The sequence below is a fragment of the Anomaloglossus baeobatrachus genome, chromosome 6 (assembly GCF_048569485.1).
Source record: "Anomaloglossus baeobatrachus isolate aAnoBae1 chromosome 6, aAnoBae1.hap1, whole genome shotgun sequence".
NCBI lineage: Eukaryota > Metazoa > Chordata > Amphibia > Anura > Aromobatidae > Anomaloglossus > Anomaloglossus baeobatrachus.
Genome location: NC_134358.1, coordinates 534,996,999 through 535,014,332, shown reverse-complemented (window position 1 = coordinate 535,014,332; position 17,334 = coordinate 534,996,999). Strand labels below are relative to the sequence as shown.

At 40.7% G+C, this 17,334-nt stretch overlaps 1 protein-coding gene across 1 annotated transcript in view; it reads left to right on the top strand.

Moving 5' to 3' along the window:
- PLXDC2 (plexin domain containing 2) overlaps positions 1–5,389 on the top strand; it is a 715,905-nt gene extending 710,516 nt beyond the window's left edge. Inside the window, exon 14 of the mRNA XM_075315582.1 lies at positions 4,058–5,389. Coding sequence (XP_075171697.1) covers positions 4,058–4,174 — 117 coding nt within the window. The 3' untranslated portion in view covers positions 4,175–5,389. The remainder of the gene's footprint in view (positions 1–4,057) is intronic.
- The last annotated feature ends 11,945 nt before the right edge of the window (positions 5,390–17,334 follow it).

The window sequence follows — 17,334 nt, the reverse complement described above, 5'->3', positions numbered from 1 at the left end:
ACGGAGGGCTCTGAGTGGGTGTCACGGCAGCAGGCGCCATTGATTCTCTGCGGACTTCTTTGAATCACCGACACACCAGCTCCCTCCGATAAACACATTTATTGGGCTCATGATGGAAACCTCACATAAGACTTCGACGTCTTGATCTGACATGATATCCGAGCCTTCTATGTGCTGTCTAAATTGTTAATACGGTAAACATATTCCCGCACCTGGTTCTCAGATGGCACAATACACAAAAACATGTTTCTTTCATGAAGATCAGATCTGTCTTTTGCTGGATAAAGGTTTTCTATCTGACTTTACAATGACTTATTAAATATCTGTCAGATCTCAGTAAGAGCGATGACCTTGTGCAGAATGCTGATCACACCGCACTCCCGAGACCCAAACTCACTATTTGCCAGATAATTCCTCTTCTTCCTATATTTTTAAAGTTGTGAAGTATATATAGTGTATATATATATATATATATATATATATATTTATTTATATACTGTATATATATTTATGAGTATATGAATATATATGTGTGAAGTATATATTTTGCAACGAGAGCCAGTTACTTTTCAGATAAGTGATTTGCATAATACTTTGAACAAGAGAGGAAAATACTTTCAAGAAATTGAGAATTATATATTGATTTGCATTTGAAGTCACAATTTATTTTTGATTTTTACTTGTTTCTTCATTCTCACTCCTTTCACATACATTTTGCTACCCATCCGCATAGGATTCATGCACTTGTCTGATGAATATTCTATTATAGCTTTATGGCATTGATTCACAGTCTTTTTTATAATGGGAAACCCTAAATTTTCTCCCATCCAAACGGAAACAACTAGCCTGTCATGCGGTGATCAGGTCCAGACTCATTGGGATTCACGGCTGTGTCAGGCTCTGTTCATACTGCAGGGCAACCTGATGTCTTCTAGTTGTTCAGCCAGAGCTGTGTGTCGGCTGTTTCATGTGCACTATTCCTCTGTTAATTCCTGCTGACCTGTGGAACTCTGCTAGGAGCTCAGGTTGCTAATTACCAATCACAGCAATCTCCTTCCTGTATAAGATTCTGGGCCTTATTATTCAGTGCCAATTATTGCTTCAGCATAGCTCCAGCGATTCTGGTCTTTGTGATGATCCAGTTCGAGATGATCTTCAGTTACTATTTTGAATGGTGTGGAAGTTTTCTTGTTGTCTGTTAACTTCCTCTTTCTTTATTCCCATGTACATTTGTAGTGTCTCCTTTGTGTTTGACTGCAGTGTGCATGAGTTTTAGTTCTCTCTTGTCCATGTCATGTCTGTGTGGTTTTGTTACTACTCCAGCCCACCACGAAGGTCGTGAGGTAAGATCAGGGCTCAGGCAGGAGTCAGGGTCACGCTGGAGGCTCAGACCTGGCTACCATCAAGCCTACCTCTGAAATAAGGGACAGCGCAGCGTCTCAAGTTTGAGGGTCAGCCTAGGAGCCCCTTTCCTGTCATTTCATACTTTGTGACATAGCCATAGTATTACTCCATTGAACCATGTTGGAAAGTAAAGTTTTCCAAAGCTACTGTATGTTTTGCCCGAGATTTTAAGCCATTGGTCCCTGCTACACCTCTTGACATGTCTGTGTACTTCAGCACCCATGGAAAACTAAGAAAAATTGTCATAGAGTAGTGCTTAAAGGGGTTTTCCACTTTTAGGGCTAAAATAAGAAAATCATATGATACTCAACTTCCCCAAGTCTAGCTGGTAAATTAGGGCAAAAATAAAAAATAAAACTGGAAAGCCCTTTTCAAATGGTAGATTTAGATTTTTTTGCTTGCCTTTCTCAAAAACCCTGATGGAAGGCCTAAATGTTTTGATAATATAAATTTAAATTGAGTTGAAATACTAATAGCCCCAACATAGGAGCCTCTACAGGGTGGTGGTCCTAGTGAATATGCCCCCTTTTTACTCTCTCTATATTGCATTCCTGTCTATCAACGCGTCATAATGTGGCGATACAGAGTAGGTAAATGTTGGCTGACTTATGTAAATTTTAGGGAAAGAAGGGTTGAAGTTCAGATCCTTTAGTTCTCATAGCAAATAAGCTGCCAGATGCTTATTCTTCATCCTCACATTGAGAGCACATGAATGCACAGTGGAATTGAGTGTGCATGTGTATGGAAGGGTTAAGCAGCATAGCTGCTGGTTGAACAACATTTTTGCTATCTAAGGCTAGGTTCACATTTCCGTTGTTTTGCATTAGTCACATGCGTTGCTTGACGCTTGTGACTGATGCGTTGTACAACAGATGACAAGAATTGGAATTAGAAAGCAGATTCCGATGTACAAGAGAGAGAGAGAACGATCAGCTGATCGTTCACAATAGCCGGCCACCGGCTTTTGAGAGCGATTAGCTGATCTCCCGGCGGCCGGCTAATGAGAGCGATCAGCTGATAGTTCACAATAGCCGGCCGCCGGCTTTTGAGAGCAATCAGATGATCTCCCGGTGGCCAGCTATTGTGAATGATCAGCTGATTGCTCTCATTAGCCGGCGGCCGGGAGATCAGCTAATTGCTCTCAAAAGCCGGCGGCCGGGAGATCAGCTGATTGCTCACAGAAGCCGTCCGCCGGGTGATCAGCTGATTGCTCACAGAAGCCGGCCACCAGGTGATCAGCTGATCGCTCACAGAAGGTGGCTGCCGGGCGATCAGCTGATCATTCGGCCGCCGAGAGAGAGCATGTGCAGCGAAATCATAAGGATTCCGCTGCTCAAAAAACGTTCCTGCCGCCCGACGGTCAGTCGTTCCACAACTGATCAGTCGGGCGGAGGATGCAACGCAAGGGCATCAGTCACAATCCGCCGCTCATATAAGTCTAAGGGAAACAACGGAATTCGCCAAACGGATTGCGTTGTTTATCAGAGCGGTGGATTGTGACTGATGCAAAACAACGGAAATGTGAACCTGGACTAAGGTGTACAGACAGATTTACTCTTTACTGAGTCCGCATGAAAATGTTAGTATTTTCCACGTAGGAGAAAAATGTTAAAAAATGTATTTATGAGACTTTGATCAGAGTTTGGTCCGAGTGCCATCAATTTTTCTCATACATGAAAAAAAAGTTTCTCCATCTTCTCCTATGTGGCAGTCTGTGAAAATCGGCCCTCACTCGGGTGTCATGTCCAATAGTTTTCATGGAACCATTGACTTGCACTGCCAATTTTGATCTGATCAAAGAAAAATCACAGATACAGTTGTGCTGAAAAGTCATACCCTGGCAGATTTTTTTGCTTTCTTGGTCTTTTTTCAGAGAATATGAATGATAACACAAAATCTTTTTTTCCCACTCATGGTTAGTGGTTGGGTGAAGCCATTTATTGTTAAATTACTGTGTTTTCTCTTTTTAAATCATAATGACAACCAAAAACATCCAAATGCCCCTGATCAAAAGTTCACATACCCCAGTTCTTAATACAGTGTATTGCCCCCTCTAACATCAATGACAGCATGAAGTCTTTTGTGTTAGTTGTGGATGAGGCTATTTATTGTCTCAGATGGTAAAGCTGCCCATTCTTCTTGGCAAAAAGCCTCCAGTTCCTGTAAATTCCTGGGCTTTCTTGCATGAACTGCGCACTTGAGTTGAGTGGCTCAATGATATTGCAGCCAGGAGATTGAGATGGCCACTCCAGAACCTTCACTTTGAGCAAAGTGATGCTCGATCAAGTGGTCAGCACATGTAAAGCACCTGAACACTTATTGTTTTGCAAAGTCCGTGTTCGGTCCGAACACCGAACTTTACTTTTCAGGTTGGCTTATTTCTAGTCCAAACATCAGTGGCTCCATTAGGACTTCTGTTCAAAGCAACGAAAAAACAGGACTTGGGAGCATTCCATAATATAAGTGAGATGGCGTCACTTTGTTTCCGTCTGATCTCCATTTCAGAGGCAGAAACAAAAATGTGGGCATGGAAATTTCCACGTAAGTCACTTTCGATAATCACATATAAATTCCCAACAAAGTCTATACTGATAAGATAGTTATTGCTTTTTATTTTAATAATTTTCAACCATGTCAAATTTTTTCTTTACAGAGACGCCCAAGCAGGTGGCCAGCAATGAAGTTTAGGAGAGGATCAGGGCATCCAGCTTACGCTGAAGTAGAACCTGTTGGAGAAAAAGAAGGCTTCATTGTATCAGAGCAATGCTGAGCTTTTTGGAACAATGCACCAGTACTGGTTTCTGGTGAAAGACATTCAATTTTTGCCTATATTTTCCAGGAAAAATAATGCTGTGAGCTACCTATATCCAGAGACAGAACGAGTATTTCTCACGATCTTCGATCAAGACGAAAGATTCCTTTACTCTGAGGTTCAGATGCAACTCACGGTAGTCTTCCTATTGTGGAATTAAGTAGTACGTCCTGGGCAACATAGCTGGACAACAGTAGTCAGCGGACAACCACTCTTCTACTGGCTTCGAGAGGAGACTTTCATAAAGAGATATATATGGCAATTGGAAATTTTATGGCCAAGTAATGGAAATTCTAAAGAACGGGCAAAGCAACACGTTAACGTTGAAGTACGAGGGGTTTTTGTGTTTCTGAATAAGTGATTTATGGAACCATTTTTCCAACCAGTGCACATAGACATCAATGACCCAGATATATGACCATGATACTAATGGTTTATTGCTGTCTGCTTAGTATTGTGCTTCAACTAAATATTACAAATGTGGCCAAAGTGATATCCAACTTTCTTTTATTTATGTCCAAAAAAAAAGTCGCCCCCACCCCCGAGAGTAATCTTTACAGGCGATGAGTGCCATCATAAGAATTTATATTCGTGAATGAGTACAATGGGTAACATTTCCAAAGAACCAGTGTTTCTCCGACGTTGGCTGCATGGTGATGACCTCTAAGATAATGGTGCTGTCCACAGTGCTGAACATGATCTTGTGGATAGGGAAGGGTTGTAAATAGTGGAACTGCAGAAGACACGACTTAGAGAAATAAAAATAATCCATGAGTTATTAACATATCTTCCTTTGCGAGAAGAAAATGAGTTGCTTGCACACACGTATTCATCTCAGCAAGCCGGATAAAACCAAACAGGTCTACCATACTTTATCTTTTCTGAATGTGACAGGTCAATTCTTTATTCTATTGGGTTTTTTCCTTCCAAAGTTCCATAAATTGTTCAAGATGCATGCTGTGTAGTAGAATCAGTCCCCCATAGGGACTCATACAGTAAAAGTACATGGATATGTATTATGACTATACACTTACTACTGCAGCCAGTGCTTGAAATATAATAATCAAGTAAACTGTTCTTTGCAAATGTTGCCCAAAGTCTTCTCAGGAACATTTCTAGAAATGCTACGTCTTCAACAGGTCAACTTATAATAATAAACACAGTGTAAACATACGGACCACTGCGTTATCTGTTTGCCTTGTTACGTTCCGAGTATTTTAATGGGTTTGTATGAATGTCATATAGGTCATAGACACCATATTTATTACAAATTCATGGAATGTATGAAATATTCACAATTAAAGGGTTATATCACAAAAACTTACTGATTGTTAGGGGTCCAATTGCTACCAAAATTAAGCCTTGGGTGCACCCTTTCCAGAATGGAGAAAAAGTGCTTATGTGCTGCCTGGGCCGTCTGATGCACAAATGGTTGAAAAAGTTATTGGGACATGTCGTAGAAAATTACGTTGTTTCAATAACTTTCATGTTAAATGTATGTTTTTTTTCAGAACACTAGAATTCAATAGCCATAAAATAAATCTAATGATTTCTAAACTTTCCAATGAGCCTAAGTTTAGACTCCTACTTACTGCTGAGCATGCGCACATTGGCAGTAGAGATGAGAAAACCTGATGCTTGAGGTTCGAAGTTCGGGTTCGAGAACAGACTACAAAACAACAGAGTGAAGTTTTTGAAGATCGAGTGAGGTACGAGAACAAACCACTGAAGCGAGCATCGCTGTGCTTGGGTATGAGTGATGCTCACACCTGAGCGAGCCGCGTGCAGTGTTTGAACGGCTTGCACTGGGGGTAAAATCAGAGTGATCATATGCAATGTCCACACTTTAAAAAAAAGTTGAAAAACCCTGCTCACCCTCCTCCGGACGTGTTCTGTTTATGGCTGGATGCATGTGAGTGGACACAACAAATACCCAATTACTGACATCCATTGAGGTTCAGGTCAAGTCAGGGTCACAAACCAAATGTTATCTAGGGCTCTTCTGTGCCCTCAAAACCAAACTTCCAAAGGTTTGCTCATCTCTAATTAGCAGCAATAGACAGACTGGTTGAACAGATGCATTATTTGAGCTTGCTCTAATCTGTGCAGGGAAGGGAAGGATTTTAGCTGTGACCATCACCTATTGTGAAGAATGGATCCTGTGCTATATAATGTATATAAAAGTGTTACGTTTCATTGCAATCCTAACTGTGATGGAAATGAGATTGCTGAAAAGTGTTCTGTGCAGAACAGGTTGTGTGAGTTTAGTAAAAGGCCAGTATAAAAATTGCAAGATTTCTGTGGTTTTTTTTATATACATAGGAAAAACATTACTAAAGATTAAACATTTTAAGTTTTAAATTAAAAAAATACACGAGTTAAGAAATGTTGTAATATATCTTATAAAATCTGCTTCTTTCTCCTCCTGAACTGATCGCTAATTATCACAAACAGCACTTTGCTCTCCTCTGTCATCAGAACAATTGCGCATTTGACTGATGAAGAATGGACAAGATCGCAGCTGTTTCTACTAACTAGGCTGATTTTTGAGCATATAGCATATACACAACCAGTTCTAGCTCATGGAATATATATACCTCGTTACAGTCACTGCCAACTCCAGAATAACAAAGGGAACTGCTACGAGCTACCACCAACAATCGTTTATAGGTCGATTAGACATCCATTACAGGTAGCATATAGCTTTGGGGATGTGCTTTATAGAGCTAGAGAAACTAGGGTACTCCTTAGGAAAAATGAAAAGAACTCCAGGAATATGTACCTTCCAAAGACTGCCAAAGGACCAAATCAAATTTGTTTTTTATTAGATTAATGTTACACCCAAATACCTCCCTTTGATCAGCTTGTGTGGGGGCTGTTCTGGTATATGCTTGGCCCTTCAAAATTTCAGGAGATCTCCAACTTTCAGTGTAGCTTCGTTCTGGATGTCCCAGGCTTAAAATATCATGGTCAGGTTTCCCTTCATGATTTTACCTTTGTATAGAAAGGAAATATGATATGTGTATTGTCATCCAGCTGCCCGATATTAATTTGTTGCTGATGTTCAGGTCTCAATTATGTAAATGTGGGTATTACATTTGCCGTTCTGTCACAATGCTGAAAATATATCTCCCATAAAAGTAGGATCTATGCAAACCCCAATATTCATATCTTGAGATCGGAGACAGAGTGTCTACCAAAGATGCTTTTATGAAAGGAAGCTTATGCCTGGGAAGGCAATTCTCCTCCTCTACATAAACGAATCTCAGACTTGTGGGACTTGTGGTCTCTTTCCCAGCAAATTTCCCTGCTGTAATTGTCCACTCCAGGGGATTGGGCTTCAATGAACATGGAAGTGTCATCTGTCTTTACTTCCCCACTTTTAATTAATGTCATATGTTCAGTATGGGGGTGGATATGTGCCCTTTTCAGAGACCAAAGAGATATCTTATGAATTATATAATTTCTCAACGACATTAATTTTCACAATTCACTAGTAAAATCAGTATTCAATGAAGACACATTTTTACATTACTGAAATAGGAGATGACAGTTCGTGTTTATAATGTTCTATGAAAGGGGAGGTGGGAGCAGAAGGTGGGAGCAGAAGGGAGGAGCTAAAGGCAAATTTCCTCCCTTCTTCACCCCCTTTCACTTACATAGAATCTTACAGTATAAGCACAAACTGGCATCTCCAACTTCATATTGAAGTCTGTCTTCACTGAATACAGATTTTACCTGGGAATTTTGAGAATGAATGATCAATCCAGGAGGAGAAATAAGCTGATTTCTCTGATAAAATATATTATAAAATGACTTATTTTCACATGTATTATTAATTTACTAAATTAAAATGAAAACAAAAGTTACTCTTTAATCATTTTTAAAAAACATACATTTTACATAAAAACCTGATTTAAATAATAGGTTGTTTTCTGATTACAGTCCCTTTAGTTTGTCTATGATAAGTGTCAGAAAATTCAATGTGCTACAGAATGCTGTCCAGGGATCACAGCGGTCACACGTTGATCAGAGTGCCCATGTTGACCCCTGTCTGCCATCCAAAGTCTTTACAAATGGGCATGTGAGCGTCAGAACTGGACCATGAAGCCAGAGAAGAAGATATGCTGCTAACGTCTTGGTGTTAAGACACCAAGAGACCTTCACAGGTCTAGTAAAGTTCATGACTTAATGAGTCAGAGATGTTTTATCTACATTATGAACCTAAAAAATATTAGCCAGGTAGTTATATTGTTGAATGATGGTTGTATAGCTTACGGCAAGTGGTCTTTCTACTGTATTTTTTCTTCTTTTCAGTATTTTTACTGTTTATTTACTAAACCTTGTTCTTTATCAAACATTTTGGTTTAATTCAAAATTGGGCCAAGTCTAGATCTGTTTCGAAATATATTAAAGAAAAAAACCTACTGAAGACTCTTCTGCTCCATCTCTACATCTTGGTTGCTGCACAATGATCTTTGCTGATGGGGCTGCAATGATGACGTCTATAACATGTGACCACTAGAGATGAGTGAAGCCGGGGAAGTTCTGATTCTGCTGGTTCAGCCGGACTTTAGACAAAGTTCTGTTCTGGACTCGGACTTGACCCAAACGTCATTGGAAGTCAGAGATTGGGCAGTTCGGCTCTCCACCAACATACAGCCAGCCATAAACAGAACACTTCCTGGGGAGGGCAGGATGTTTTTTCTACACATTACATCTGATAAAGCTGATTTTACCCCCAGTGTGCGCCATTCAAACACTGAAAATGGCTCTCACCGGGCTGAGCACCAAGCGTACCCAAGCACACCGATACTTGATTGAGTGGTCAGCATACATAAAGCACCCAAACGCCGAACTCGAACACTGAGTTTTTTGTAAAGTCTGTGTTCGGCTCTGCTCATCTTTAGTGACCACTACAGTCAATCACTCGGCTCAGCTGCTGATGTGAAGTTGAAGATCAGCTGGTAGTTAGTTGATTTATTTCATTTAGCAAAAAACTTGGCGGCAGTTGCAAGCGTAATGTAGTATTACATGGGTGATCATGGTTAAGTGAACGTATAATACATCGTTATGTATTGGAAGCCACATTTTGCATGAACTCTTTGATCCGCCTCATAGAAGGGGTCCTCAGCTTGGCTTTTCTATGAGGTCTATATGATTTTATATGAAGCACAGCTATTCATTAAAGAGGGCCAACCACCAGGATTTTCCTATATAAACTAAAGCCAGTGCTATACTGGCGACAGGATGCTGATCCTATACATAGCTTTAGTTGTGAGATCGGATGTATACTTTCTGAAATACAGGCAAAGTATGAAATGCACTGTTACTTGATTGATAGGTGCTTTAGAATATCTAATAGGTGGGTCGGGTTTTGCTAGTTATTCCCTGCCTACCTGTCCTTCCTTCCCTGTCTCTACTATTAGAAGTAGTGGGAGAAACAGAGTAGGGGAATTGTAAGGTGCACTCACCTATGGATGTTGTGAGACAGTCACAATATAAAGGAGAGAAGCTCCGCGTCACCGATAAAGTAGGTGCTCTAGGGTAAAAAATAGCACATGAGAAAAGAGTAACCCCGGCACACTACAACTCCCAGAAAAAAAGGCAAAATGCAAAAAGTTGTATGCAATATTTTTATTAACACAATAGTTCCTTGAATGCTTTTTTTCAGAAAAAATGAATATGGTCCAACAAACTGGACGTTTCGGCCACAGGCCTTCGTCAACATGGACTATTATCTGATAAATATACAAAAATTACAGTCAAAATTACATCCATAAATAAAATGAAACAGTTTTTATCTGCCTTCCAACATCATTTCTACTAACAGACAAGGACATATTATAGGGGTAGAAACATATTGTGATACATAGTAATATTGATCCCATATGTTCATGAATTGGTAGGTACAGGTGAATAAGCGGTGCATAATCTAGGACCTGGATGATTATACTAATGCCAGTGATGGAAGTGTGTGCCCATCAAAGTCTATGGAAGTCCGACCAAAGGTAGAAAAAAAGTTTAGACAAAAAGAGAAAAGGAGGAAATAAAGAGCAGGAAAGTGAAAGTAAAAGAACAAGATAGAGAGAAATACATGCAAAAACTGGAAAGTGTCATGACACAGGTACCTCATTTTTCTGTACATATGTTCAATATGCAGCGGACGATATTGTTCTTATGTGTAACGCATACTTGCATTATGTTTCACTAATACATGTCTTTCATTATAGTGATAAACATATGAGACTCTTCTCATTTCCATAACTCCTAGTCCTTTACTGAATAATCACATACATTTGATTGTGCATGGTGAGTGCTATTACAGAGACTTTCCAGTTTTTGCATGTATTTCTCTCTATCTTGTTCTTTTACTTTCACTTTCCTGCTCTTTATTTCCTCCTTTTCTCTTTTTGTCTAAACTTTTTTTCTACCTTTGGTCGGACTTCCATAGACTTTGATGGGCACACACTTCCATCACTGGCATTAGTATAATCATCCAGGTCCTAGATTATGCACCGCTTATTCACCTGTACCTACCAATTCATGAACATATGGGATCAATATTACTATGTATCACAATATGTTTCTACCCCTATAATATGTCCTTGTCTGTTAGTAGAAATGATGTTGGAAGGCAGATAAAAACTGTTTCATTTTATTTATGGATGTAATTTTGACTGTAATTTTTGTATATTTATCAGATAATAGTCCATGTTGACGAAGGCCTGTGGCCGAAACGTCCAGTTTGTTGGACCATATTCATTTTTTCTGAAAAAAAGCATTCAAGGAACTATTGTGTTAATAAAAATATTGCATACAACTTTTTGCATTTTGCCTTTTTTTCTGGGAGTTGTAGTGTGCCGGGGTTACTCTTTTCTCATGTGAGACAGTCACAACACCTGATGGAGCATTGAGGCTGGTGGAGACAGCTGCGGACCCGTCAGATAGAAACAGGAAACTTCTAAAGAAAATCGGGCATCATCGCCGCGCTTATCACCATTGAATCCAATGAATAGTTTTCAGGTCATTTATTGAAGAAGTACAAGTCTACGCGTTTCAGGGGTCTTTGCCCCCTACCTCAGGACAAGTAAATGATCATTTACTCGTCATCATTTACTTGTCCTGAGGAAGGGGGCAGAGACCCCTGAAACGCGTAGACTTTTACTTCTTCAATAAATGACCTGAAAACTATTCATTGGATTCAATGGTGATAAGCACGGCGATGATCCCCGATTTTCTTTAGAAGTTTCCTGTTCCTGTCTCTATTATTACAAGGGGAGGATGGAGGGAGGAAGGACAGGGGGAAGGAAGGACAGGCATGAAGACAAGGGCGGGAATAACTAGCAAAACCTGACCCACCTATCAATCAAGTAACAGTGCATTTCACAAACTTTACTTGCCTGCATTTCAGAAAGTATACATCCGATTACACAACTAAAGGTATGTATAGAATCAGCATGATAGCGCCAGTATAGCACTGGCTTTGGTTTATATCTGAAAATCCTGTTGGTTGGTCCTCTTTAATTGATGGTTTATCGATTTGAAGATTTTGCAATATTGTAAATGCAGCATAACATACAAGAGCCACATGATGTGTGAGCAAATGACCAGCAACACCCCAATCTGCAATGTCGCCTCATCCATAGAAGACAAAGTTGTCCATGGGCTGCAGACTCATAATTAAAAAAGCCAACTTTTCTTCTTTATTAAACGTCCACAGTTCTTCGTAAACTGTGTGAACACCAGCCATCTGTTCCTCATTGATTCTCATGCTTCTCAGCAGCTACTCAGGCTCTTCGGAGCTCACACATGGCTGAGCACAGCTTTCAAAGACTGAGCCGTAAAGTGGTTTTAATATGACAACTTGGTTATTGAGCCCCATGATGAGCACGGTAGGTCCCGTAGACTTAAAAGTAGATAAATACATAGAACATTACAGATTAATTTAAGATTAATGGAAAGTTTAGTGCATTTTCCACACAGTATGGTCTTAGAACAAAGATTTGTAAAAAAAAAAAAAGTATTTATCACAAATCTGTATCTACATTTTGACATATTATTATTTATATTATTATTATTATTATTATTATTATTATTATTTATTTACATTGTATTAATTGTTATGTAGTTTAACACTTTGACTCCCCAGAAAATATTAGTAAGTCCTAGTGAGGATGTGATGGCGAGTTTGCAAGTGTAAGGTACACACGGCGAGTACTACGGAGCGAGTGGAATGCGATAAAAAAAATCACATTCCTCTCGAACCAATATTACTCTATGGGGCAGCTCCCATGAGTGACTGTTTTCTCAGCCCTAATCGGACCGAGAAAACAGTCGCTGCATGCTGCGGGTGTAATGCGATCCTGTTTTACTCGCACCCATTCAAGTCTATTGGGCGAGAGAAACATCGCACTGCACTCGCATTACACCGGTGTAACACGAGTGCAGTGCGATTCTCACATCAGCCGGCAATGGAGAGAGAGAAATCCCTCCCACCCCTCCGCAGTGCTGGCCATCTCCTCCGCAACTGTGGTCTGATCGCATGATCGGACCACAGTCGCATGACACTTACATGACATTCGGCTCCCAGTGTGCTGCGAGCGTGAGCCGAGTGTTATGCGAGGAATCTCACTAATCCCCGTGTGGCTAAAATGCATGCTCAGAAACCAAGTCTGCTCCATAAAGGTTGGGTGCCGGCCGTGTCAGTGTATGTGCATACCTAATCTTTTTCAGGCGGTTTTACCTGCAATACTAAAGTACAACGATCACAAGGTCAACTAGGGCTGTTATAAGATAAAATAAAATATAAATAAAAACAAAAATCTCAATCACCCATATGTTTCAAATCTGAGAATAAATAAAAATCAATTACAGTAAAAGCTATCAAACTATAAAATTACTTATTAATTATTTAATTATTTAACCTAAAAGGTTAAAAAAAATCAAATTGACACAACTGCCTTGTTTTAAGAGGGAGAGAACTCCGGCACCCTACCCCAAATAAAGAAAATACTCAAAATGTATATTCAATCAATTTGTTCATTTATTTCAATAGAAAGAAAAAAAGTCCACATGAGGGAGACGTTTCGACTGAACCCAGTCTTCCTCAAACAGGACTAATCTCAGTGCAAAGTAAGTTACTGGGTATACAATCAGAGATGCAGCACAGTAGATGAACATGGATCCTTTTTAGGATCTGCGAGGTAGGACTCGACCTATATTGCCAGAGGGAGTCATCAAATATATATCATCATGATAAGGATCAAATAACCAAGTCCAAAGTGGACATTAGAACAGTCAGCTACAAGTGCCCTACTATGAGGCCAGAGGAAAAATGCCCAAAGGGTATAGTGCTAGAGGCCTGGTGCCGTAAGGGAGATTGGTTTCATGGTTTCATGAGTCCCACGGAGCCCATTCCTCTGCACATACGCGCGCTTGGCCACATACCCGTGGGGGACCTTTCTTCCATTACAGCCAGAGGCGGTTTTGCTTCAGGAGTACCGGAGGCACATACTTTTTAGCCCATATACCTGCCATATACTCACCATTATTTCTATGGGTGCCTATTACTTACAGCCACAATGAAGCAATAGTGACCACTTGACTTACCAATTGAATTCATGAAACCAATCTCCCTTACGGCACCAGGCCTCTAGCACTATACCCTTTGGGCATTTTTCCTCTGGCCTCATAGGGCAAGTAGGGCACTTGTAGCTGACTGTTCTAATGTCCACTTTGGACTTGGTTATTTGATCCTTATCATGATGATATATATTTGATGACCCCCTCCTGCAATATAGGTCGAGTCCTACCTCGCAGATCCTAAAAAAGATCCATGTTCATCTACTGTGCTGCATCTCTGATTGTATACCCAGTAACTTACTTTGCACTGAGATAAGTCCTGTTTGAGGAAGACCGGGTTCGGTCGAAACGTCTCACTCATGTGGACTTTTTTTCTTTCTATTGAAATAAATGAACAAATTGATTGAATATACATTTTGAGTATTTTCTTTATTTGGGGTAGTGTGCCGGAGTTCTCTCCCTCCTATTTGATTATTTTTCTCCAGAGCACCTATAAGGTGAAGCAGGGTCCTATCACATCTACCTTGTTTTAAGGCCCCGTCACACGCTTCAATATATCGTGTGATCGCATAAGCGATCGCACCCGTTCCCGTCGTTTGTGCGTCACGGGCAATTCATTGCTCATGGTGCACAATGTCGTTAACCCCCGTCACACGTACTTACCTCCCTCACAACGTCGCTGTGGGCGGCGAACATCTTCTTCCTGAAGGGGGAGGGACGTTCGGCGTCACAGCGGCGTCACTAAGCAGCCGCCCAAAAGAAGCGGAGGGGCGGAGATGAGCAGCCGGAACATCCCGCCCACCTCCTTCCTTCCTCATTGCCGGCGGGATGCAGGTAAGCTATGTTCGTCGTTCCCGGGGTGTCACATGGAGTGATGTGTGCTGCCTCGGGAATGACGAACAACCGGCGCGCAGAAGGAGGAACGGCATTATGAAAATGAACGACGTGTCAACGATCAACGATAAGGTGAGTATTTTTGATCATTAACAGTCGTTCTGAGGTGTCACACGGTACGACATCTCTAATGATGCCCGATGTGCGTCATGAATTCCGTGACCCCAGCGATATATCATTAAATATATCATAGCGTGTAACGCCGCCTTTAGTCCCCACACCTTCCCCAAAAAATACAACACAAGAAAGCCGCTATAATAACTGAAAAAAATAATTTAAGTTTAAAATCACCATAATCCTATTACCATGAAGAAGCATATTACCTGGTGATTTTTAGAACTTAGTGAATACCGTAGATCATCAGAACCAAAACTGAAAGTGACACTGTCAATGAAAACTCAAACTGAATATGTGGAACAAGTACCATCTCTACCTGAGGAAGACAGTGTGATTCCTTCAATCCCTTGGCGACATGTTACATATATGTACATCAAATGCGTTCAGTGGAAAAATGGAGTGTGTGCTGGAACTGAGCTTGTGCAGTTGCTGACTGTGTTACACTGACTGTTTCTGCTGTAGCTTCAATTACTATTTTTTTTCCATTATACACTACAAAGATTTTTTTATATGGTCCCTGAAAAAACAAGCCAAATAAGTTGAGACAAGCATATCTTTTGAAACCCAAGTTTGCCAGCTTCTCCAAATTTTGACCCTAAATTGTATTTGCAGCTAATACATTTACACAAATATCAAAAAGCTTGTATTTGTTTAAAAATGCATATGGGAGAAGACAGAAAGAGGACTCCATCGACCATAAGAGGTTACACTGTATAGGAGAACGAGAGGACCCCGCTGACAATAACAGCTTACACTCTACAGGAGAAAGATGACCCCGCTGACCATAAAAGCTTACACTCTACAGGAGAGAGAGAGGACCCCACTGACCATAAGAGCTTACCCTCTACAGCAGAGAGAGAGGACCTCGCTGACCATAAGAGCTTACACTCTACAGGAGAGAGAGAGGACCTCGCTGACCATAAGAGCTTACACTCTACAGGAGAGAGAGAGGACCCTGCTGACCATAAGACCTTACACTCTACAGGGAAGAGAGAGAGAGAGAGGACCCCGCTGACCATAAGACCTTATACTCTACAGAGAAGAGAGAGAGAGAGGACCCCGCTGACCATAAGAGCTTACACTTTACAGGAGAGAGAGAGAGGATCCCGCTGACCATAGGAGCTTACACTTTACAGGAGAGAGAGAGGACCCCACTGATCATAAGAGCTTACACTCTACAGGGGAGAGAGAGAGAGGACCCTGCTGACCATAAGAGCTTACCCTCTACAGGAGAGAGAGAGGACCCCGCTGACCATAAGAGCTTACACTTTACAGGAGAGAGAAGTAGAGGATCTCGCTGACCATAAGAGCTTACACTCTACAGGAGAGAGAGAGGACCCCACTGATCATTAGAGCTTACACTCTACAGGAGAGACAGAGAAAGAGAGAGAGGACCCTGCTGACCATAAGAGCTTACACTCTACAGAGAAAACAGAAAGAATTGTGTGGGGTTATATATAATATTGTACATTGATACTGTCTCCACATTTTGAGGACCCATGAATAAAAAAAATATAGAATCTGGAGGCATGAATAAATCTTTAATTATTGCAGTACAAACCCCTTTCGGAAAATGTTTTAGACATGTCATTATATTTATGAGTCTGACAAAATTCTTAATCTCTATCAGATATGTGACAACTGTTAAAAAACTAATTTGTAACATGTCAGGTTAGTTCTGATGCACACATTCCATTCAACCAGATGTAAGAAATATATGGTATTCATAATAGGCGACCTTTACTTTCTATTAACATTCTTGCACATTTTAGTTTTCATTGAGTTCATCGAAAGTAGTAAAAGTAATGCGGGTTTGATAGAATATCTACATTACATGATCATTTTGTTCTGTATACAAAAAAATACATAAACATGGTGCAAAAAGGATAAATGAAAAATGGTAACATTTCGTGTATCTGAAACTTATTGCTGAGTGAACACTTGGCTGGAGTGTGAGACCGGAGAATGTGTGGAGGACAGGAGAGCGGACAGGAAGCAGCGGAGGTGGCGGAGAGGTTAGTGGGGAGTATTTTTTTTTGTTTTTAACCTTTTCTGGCTCTCTACTGTTTAGCAAGATGGTGGCCGCAGCTGGTCACCATTTTTCTGAATTCACGCAGGGGGGAAATACAAAAAATCTGTAATCTCCATAATAGGTTATTTTCCAAAAATTGGAGGAGAATTCAATTCTACTGGAATACATTCGCCCATCTGTAATCATTACTTACCATATCTACTCGAGTATAAGTCAACCCGAGTATAAGCCCTAAAAAACTGAGTAAAGTTATTGACTCAAGTATAGAGTATAAGGCGGGCTTTGCACACTACGACATCGCAGGTGCGATGTCGGTGGGGTCAAATCGAAAGTGACGCACATCCGGCGTCACTTGCGATGTCGTAGTGTGTAAATCCTAGATGATACGATGAACGAGCGCAAAATCGTCGTCATCGTATCATCGCTGCAGCCTCCGACATTTCCATAATGCCGGGGGAGCGACAGGTACGATGTAGTTCCTCGTTCCTGC